We start from the raw sequence: 8,478 nt of genomic DNA on the forward strand, positions 1-8,478 counted from the left end.
AAAGTATTACGAATATCACAATATTGTTAAAATCAAGATATATCCATTTTGTAAAGCATTTAAGGGTAATTATAAAATCTATTTTGCAAAAACTTCAAGATTTCAAAAATATGTACATGATACTTTGAGAAATTCTACATTCAGATGTAAGACTAAAACATACCATAATTGAAAGCTCCTACCAGAAACACTAATAAATTAAATGAAATCACACCATCACAGCAGTTAATTTCTTTGGAAATGAAGAATTTCATTCTAAATGTGCATTAAGTTATATTGGCTTATAAAAACTCAGTTATTGAAATAGATCATTCTGAAAATAATTATATTAATCATATACCACATTCCTCATCTTTCATGTTGTCTAGGATAATGACAATGAGAAGTCAAACTGGGCATGATCATCCAGGTGGGGAATCTTGCAGGGTAAATGACTCAGCAAAAGTGGTGGTGAGAAGGAAGTATAGGCTTATGACATAAAATTCAAGCAACTCATCACCCCTGGAAGAAGCAGGGAGAAGGATCTAGAACTGGTGGTGGACAGTAAGGCAGGCATGTTCTTCCTTAGACTGAGTGATGGAAGGGAGTTAAAGAGAAGGCAGTCCCCTCCTGTGTTGCAGGTAGGCCTGCCTGGACACATATTAAGTTGAGATGGATATACTCCAGAAATCAACACCACCAGTGGAAAGAATTAGAAAGAAGTAGGATTGGTCAGAGGTTAAGTCAGCAAACCTTTTCCCTACCTAGTGTTGGAGGAGGTCATAGAGAGGGTATAAGTGCTATTGATGAAAAAGCTGAAACTAAGTAGTGGAAGGCTTCTCTCTCTCCCTTCTCCTTAGATTGTGCCACCTTCCCACTGTAGGAGCTGATTCAAGAATACAGCCATGACAGATTAGTGTTCCTGAGACCATCTGGATCTTATAAATTCCTGAAGCCATTAAGACCTCTGTGTACACTTTTAAGATACTGGTGGGCAGGCATAGACATGTATTCACCTTGCAGCCACCCAAGAATAACAATGTATGTAAGTTCCTTTGCTTATCAAACCTGCAGCCTACCTACATGGAGTGGCCTGCCTCTTTCTTTAGTTTTTCCTGGCCCTCCATTCAGTGGTGGTCAGTTTGAATCTCATCTAGAGAACTCCCAAGGTTGTGAACCAACATCCAGTTATGGATCAGAGCCAGTATTTTCTCCCGTGGTGTCCCTTCACCCCAACATTGCTCATAGTGGGCTGTCATGGCAGGGCACGGACTGCTTTTACCCAGGTAGGTCCTGAGATGGTGACTACCTGAGCATGTCTGCTGACCTCAGTTAGGCAGCAAGGGTTTCTTCCAGAGACATATCAACACCATTTGTGAGGATTGCTGGGTGGGTTCTATGCTGCACTTTAAGGAAATGATGATGTTTGAATGGACATGCAGGGTAAAGTTTTAAACTCTAAAGGATTTTGCTGATTAATAATTTCCTGATGGCATGGAAGATTTTTAACACTTCTGAAGGAGTATACATTGGGTAGAAAATGAGTTTTCACAGCCATGTGTTTATGCATTTAGGGATTATAAGGCTCCATGTTGTGACATACATCTAAAGGAAGATTAACCAGGAGAAGCTGTGCATACAGGAAGGAGAGAGAGAGTACTCTTCCAATGACAGTCAGGTCTCACGGGTCCCCTTCCTGTATGACTCCCCAGAGGTGTGGAGAACATAATGTTCATAGATCCCTGTCTTCTGAAGAGCAAAAGACACTTGGTTGTTTTTTTTTGGATCCCTCCTTAACTGCACATTCCACATTTGCAACTTCTCTTGTCTCCAATTTTAAAAGTATATAGAATCTGACATTATATTAGCACTTTCCACTGGTACAAACATTTAAAACTGAAGATGAGGATATGAAGAAAAGGGAACATTTCTACACTGTTGGTGGGAATATGAATTGGTGCAATCAGTATGGAGGTTCTTCAAAAACTAAAAATAGAAATACCATATGATCCAGTAACTCCACATCTAGGAATTTACCTAAAGAAAGTAAGATCTCAGATTCAAAAGACACATGCACCCCTATGTTTATCGCAGCACTATTTACAATAGCCAAGATATGGAAGCAACCTAAGTGTACATCAGTAGATGAATGGATAAGGAAGTTGTGGTACATATATACAATGCCATACTATTCAGCTATGAGAAAAAAACAACTCCTACAATTTGCAACAACATGGATGGAGTTAGAGGGTATTATGCTTAGTGAAATAAGCAAGGTGGAGAAAGACAAGTACCAAATGATATCACTTATTTGTGGAGTATAAGAACAAAACAAAACTGAAGGAACAAAACAGCAGCAGACTCACAGTCTCCAAGAAGGGACTAGTGGTTACCAAAGGGGAGGTGATGGGAGAGGGAGGGTGGGTGGAGAGGGAGAGAGAAGGGGATTGAGGGGTATTATGATTAGTACACATGGTGTGTGGGGAGGTCACAGGGAAGATGTGTTAGCCCAGAGAAGACAAGTAGTGACTCTGTGGCATCTTACTACCCTGACGGGCAGTGACTGCAATGGGGTATGGGGGGTAGTTTATAATATGGGTGAATGTAGTAACCACAATATTTTTTATGTGAAACCTTCATAAGAGTGTATATCAATTTTTACTTAATAAAACAATGTGTTTTTCACTAAAAAAACACCCACTAAGCACATTGGACAGAATTTCAGGAGAGTGTATAGCATATAAATAACTAAAGGGATTAAAAATGGAATGATAACTTTCAGTCTAACAAGAGGTCTAGTATCAAGGTATCTGCCCACCTAGTACTGATCATTACTCCTGGAGGATTTGGAAGACACCATCTCAACCGAGTGATCAAAATTAGTATCAATAGCAGTGAAATTGTCATAGTGTGTCTCCTTTTGCTCTCGCATTATTTTTACCTAGATTTATGTAGGTATTATTGAAACAAAACATAAGGAGACTTAAGGTGTATAATGTTATAATTAGACACAAATGTATTGAAAAATTGTTCCTAATGTAAGGTTAGTTAACACCTTTAACTCCTCACATAATTATGATTTATGTGTGTGTAGTGATAACATGACCTACTTTCTTAATAACCCCCAAGTATATACAGAGTATTGTTAATTATAGTCATGATGCTGTACATTAGATGAATGGCTTTTATTTGTCTTACACCTCGGAATTTGTCCCATTTGACCAACCACTCCAAATTTCTCCCTCATCCAAGACCCAGCAATCAACATTTAATGCTCTATTTCTATAAGCTCAGCTTCTTTAGACTCCTCACATAAATAAAACCATAGTGTTATTCTTTGTATGTCTCACTTGTTTCACTCAGTATAATGCCTCCAAGGTCTATCCAAATTATTGAGAAAGGCAAAATTTCCTTTTATAGAACTGCATAATATTTCAGTACATATATATATATATATATTATGTACATAAACTCACAATTTTTCCATCATTCATTGAAGGACACTTAGGATTTCCACATCTAGATGTTTCCACATCTTTCTTGGTTATGGAAGTAGTACTAAAATGAATATAATATTTGCATTTCCTTCAGATATATAGGCAGAAGTGGGATTGATGAATCGTATGGTAGTTTTATTTTTTGAGTGACATCCACACTGGTTGTGCCAATCTACATTCCCCTGAAGGGTTTCCTTTTCGCCACACATCCTTGCCAACACATAGTGTCTCATTTTATTGGTAATAGCCCTCTAACAGATCATAAAGTGATACCTCATTTTATTTGCATTTTGTTGCAGATAACTATTTTTAAACAATTTTTTGTTTATATTTTTGCTTAGTTTTTGCTACTACATTGTATGCGTGTATTTTAGGTATTAATTCCTTGTTAGGTAGATGGTCTGCAAATATTTTATCCCTTTCCATGTATTGCTTTTTGTTTTACCATTTCTCTGCTCTGCAGAAGCACTGTAGTTCAGGGTAGTCCTACTTGTTTATTTTTGCCTTGATGCTTATGCTTTTTGTGTCATATCCAATAAACCTTGCCAAGACCAATGTCAAGGTGGCTCTTGGGTATGGTTTCTAGGAGTGTTATGGTATCAGATCTTATGTGTAAGTCTTTGAACCACCTTGAGTTAGTTTTTGTGAGTGTTGTAAAATAGGGGACCATTGTATTTTTATTCATGTAGTTATCCACTTTCCCACACTGTCAATTGAAGAGGGTAACATTTTTCATTTCATCTTCTTGGCTCCCTTGATGAATATTACTTGAATATATATGTGTACTAATTTCTGGGTAGCCCATATGTTCCATTGATCTTTGTATGTATTTTTATACCAGTACTATACTATTTTGATTACTGTGGTTTTATAATAATGCTTGAGATGAGAGAGTGAGGGCTTCCAACTTTGTCCCTCTTTTCAAGGCTGCTTTTGCTAGTCAGAGTATTTTTTTATTTCATACTAATTTATGATAGTTTCTATTTCTGTGAAAAATGGCATTATAATTTTGATAGGGATTAAACTGAATCTGTAGATGGTTTGGTGTAGTATAGTGTATTAACAATAGTAATTCTTATAATCTGTGGACATATTTCCTTTCCATGTATTTGCATCCAGTCCTCCTCCCAGTGTACTTTCTCTACAGTCTACACTTTCCAGGGAGTGACCAAGGTAAGTATAACATGACATGCTTCTCTCCTACTCAAAACCACCGGTGTCTTTCCCCTCACAGTAAAAATTAACAGCTTCACATGAAGTGCAGTATTCCTGATGAGGAAATATTTTTGTTCACTCATATTCTAGCCTCTTGTTTCCCTGCTCTGCGGAGATCACCAAGCTCACCTGTCACACCTCCGCTTCTGCTCTTAACTGACCTGCTGTTGGTGGCCCTCCCTCTGGGACTGCACTGTATTCTCTTCCTCCAGTCTCTCTCCAAGGCCTCCATCTCCGGGCGAGAGACAGTACATTCACGCTCACCTTTGGACTTTGACTCACTGCACTGCTTTTAATGACGTATTGCAGTCTACCGAGTCTGACCCATAGTAGGCACTCAATAAATGACTGAAACATTGGATGTTCAATTAAGTGGAGTCCTGTCACAGATATGCAAACCACTAATAAAGTTAAAATATGTCATCCTGATTTCACTAATAATTGAGTGAGATTTAGTATAGGCTGATAGTGACTGAGCAGGTTAATTGAGAAAACAATAACACTATATTCTCTTTGGAATAAAACAGCTTGATAAATCACAACTCTTGGACTACGGTTAAACACACAAGAGATCAGCAGGAGAAGTAAAATGGTCAAGCTCTTAAGGTCTTCTGTTTTTTTTGACTGAGTTATTGATGAAGCCAGATTTGAGGATCATACTTTTCAGAGGAATCAACAAAGCTAATCATCTCTACTCAGTTGAGATGTGTATCCTTCTGTCCTTGTGATGGCAGTAAATTTCACTAGAAAAAAACTTAAGTACACACCTGGAACTTTTATGTACCAGGATTTGGAGGTATACTATTAAATAAATTTTTTGGAATCATTTTAAATTTAAAGCATTCTAGATTTAAAATTTCATTTTATATTTCAAAAAAGTAACAGTAGTTAAAATACTAATTTTACAAGTATTAACACTAAAAAAAATCTAGAGGGATCAATTTATTGTGTGATACACAAATTGTTCAATTAACAATATCAGCTTTTTTGAGGTGAGTTTCAGTGGGAGAAAATATTATTTTTATTAAATTTAAGGTGCTCCACTGATTATGACTTTTAGTGGTTTTATTACAGTATTACATTCCTATCTGTTAGTGCTGAATTTAGCATTTAGAATACTAAGGTGAAAGTGTATAAAATGTTAAATGAAATAATAATTAATGAGAAGTAGACAGTAAATAATGAAGAGCCTCAAGATGAAACTAAAATTAAAATAATGTTGAATCTTCAAAAAAGGCATGTTATATTTTTCAACCCCTAAAATATTAATGACATATATGAGTCAGATTGTATCTTCAGGGATGCTATGAAGCATAATTTCTTAATCATTTAATGTATCACAGTAGAAGTGATGGACAGATATGGACATCTATTTATCATGATAAATACCTGGGTTTTTCTTAGTCTGTCACTGAGAGGCTGCTACTGATCTTGCAAAATGAAGAATTCACAATATTTTAACAGGGACATCAGCACAGGTATATCAAATCTAATTTTATCATTATGAACATGTATTTTAAGTCACCCCCATATTTTTACATCTTTGACTGGAATACATTCTAAACTTTGTTTTCATTAAAATATGTGGAATTATTTCCACTAACATATTAAAATTGCTTTATATTATTACTTTCCCAATCCTAACAACCAGTGTTTACTGAAGATGTTCACATTGTTCAGCACCATGGAGAAAAGTGGAACATAACATTTTATAGAATTAGAATAAGAAGAGTGTGTGTGATAGAATATTGTATAGAAAGGCTTAATATTTTACCACATTTGCATGAAGGTGGATGAACAAAATCTGTACAAACAGAAGGTATCAATGTGTTACTGCGAAAAGAGGAAAATTATACTCGGCAGACCAAGACTGAATTTAGCTCCAGCTGTATAAATGGTCCCTTCTCCCCCACCACGTATTTGCAGTAATCTTATGGTAGGGATAGAAGGAGACAGTAAAATAGATGGGGAATAGGTGAACGTGGAAAATATCAAACTTGCAAGTTCATGCATTGTGGGACTGGAAGTTCAGACATGATGAAAAAGAAAAAAGATTATGAAGAAACACTTTTTCACTTATTAGATTGCGGAAAAAGTCAGATAAATTGGGAAATAGAAAGAGGAAGTGATAAACTGATGAATATAAGGACAACAATCTTAAGTCATACCCTGTAGGATTTGATACCTAAGGTAATCAGGATATGTGTCATATAGAACTGTAATGCATAAAACCACCTACGTTTATGATAAATAATTTGAGTATTATGATTGAGAAAAATGCAGATCTATCTCTATATTAAAATGTTAAATGTAAGAACATCTCCAGATTGAGTATTTTGTTGAGAGAATATAGGTTAGATAATTTATAGGATTGAGGAAGGTCTGTAATTGATTTTTTTAAAGAATTGTTTAGTGTTCAGTTTCTTAGAAGATGTCCTGAAACAAATGTTGTTAGTCATGGGATAGGATGTAAGGACAATAAGATTATGACACAATTTAGCAGTTATCGGTATGTTTCTCAGTATCCATTTATAGACATGGGTAGGGTGCTTTTCATCAGAACACTTGCATTAAGGTCGGTTCAAACTTTAAGTTCTTCAGCATCTTTCAAAGAACATATTTGGGTAATAAAAATGGCACGTGCATGTTCACTGAGTATAAAGTGGTTCAGTAAAGCAATGTTATTCAGGTACTGTTGGTGATCAACCCAAAAGATAGGAGTAACATTTTTATTAAATAGATTGTGTAATGACTATATGTATATATAACTATATTGTAATTTAAATATGGAAAGACTTGAAAATGACGTTTCATTTATCTTTTTTTAAAATACAGATTTATGTCTCCAAGCACAACAAATCTCAAAGCTGTGACAGAATTTATCCTCACTGGATATTCTACCAATGAAAATATGTACATTTTGTACTCAGTGCTCTTCATCTTGATATACTTCTTTGCACTAATGGAAAACGTCCTCATTATCATGATCATAACTTTGGACAAGCATCTCTGCTCCCCCATGTACTTCTTCCTGAAGAATTTGTCCTTCTTGGATCTCTGCCTAGTTACATTCACAATCCCCAAATCCATTGCCAACTCCTTGACTCACAGTAACTCCATCTCATTTCTTGGCTGTGTAGCCCAGGTGTTTCTGCTTATATTTTTAGCAACTGTAGAGCTGAATCTCCTCATCGTGATGTTATTTGACCGCTATGCTGCCATATGCCACCCCCTGCACTACAAGGTCATCATGAATGTGAATATGTGTGTTCAGTTGACAGACGTGTCCTGGCTGGGTGGGAGTCTGATCGCCATAATGCACACAGCTGGTACCTTCTTCTTATCCTACTGTGCTTCTAACGTGATCCATCAATTTTTGTGTGATATCACACAGTTATTGGCTATTTCTTGCTCAGAAAACATGATAAGAGAGATTGTACCTATCCTCATTAATGTGGTATTGGCTATCTGCTGTTTTATTTTCATCATTGTTTCCTATGTCTACATCTTCTCCACTGTCAAGAAAATGCCATCAACAGAACGTCAGTCAAAAGCGTTCTCCACTTGCCTTCCACATCTGATTGTGATTATGTTATTTCTCTCCACTGGTTTCTCTGCTTATCTAAGACCGTTTTCACAGGCCCCTTCCATTTTTGACCTTGTCATTTCTATGTTCTACACCATGGCTGCCCCAACCTTTAATTCCATGATATATAGTCCAAGAAATAATGCCATAAAAAAGTCTCTGGGAATGTTGCTGAAGGGACTATTCACCCAAAATCATTAG

General features: G+C 36.2%; 1 protein-coding gene across 1 annotated transcript; it reads left to right on the top strand.

Moving 5' to 3' along the window:
• The first annotated feature begins 7,530 nt into the window (after positions 1 to 7,530).
• On the top strand, positions 7,531 to 8,478 carry LOC118928697 (olfactory receptor 14A16-like). The gene has a single exon (XM_057490508.1). It carries the CDS (start codon positions 7,531 to 7,533, stop codon positions 8,476 to 8,478), a length of 948 nt encoding a protein of 315 aa, XP_057346491.1.

This window comes from Manis pentadactyla, chromosome 13 (genome assembly GCF_030020395.1).
Source record: "Manis pentadactyla isolate mManPen7 chromosome 13, mManPen7.hap1, whole genome shotgun sequence".
In the NCBI taxonomy this organism is placed as follows: Eukaryota; Metazoa; Chordata; class Mammalia; order Pholidota; family Manidae; genus Manis; species Manis pentadactyla.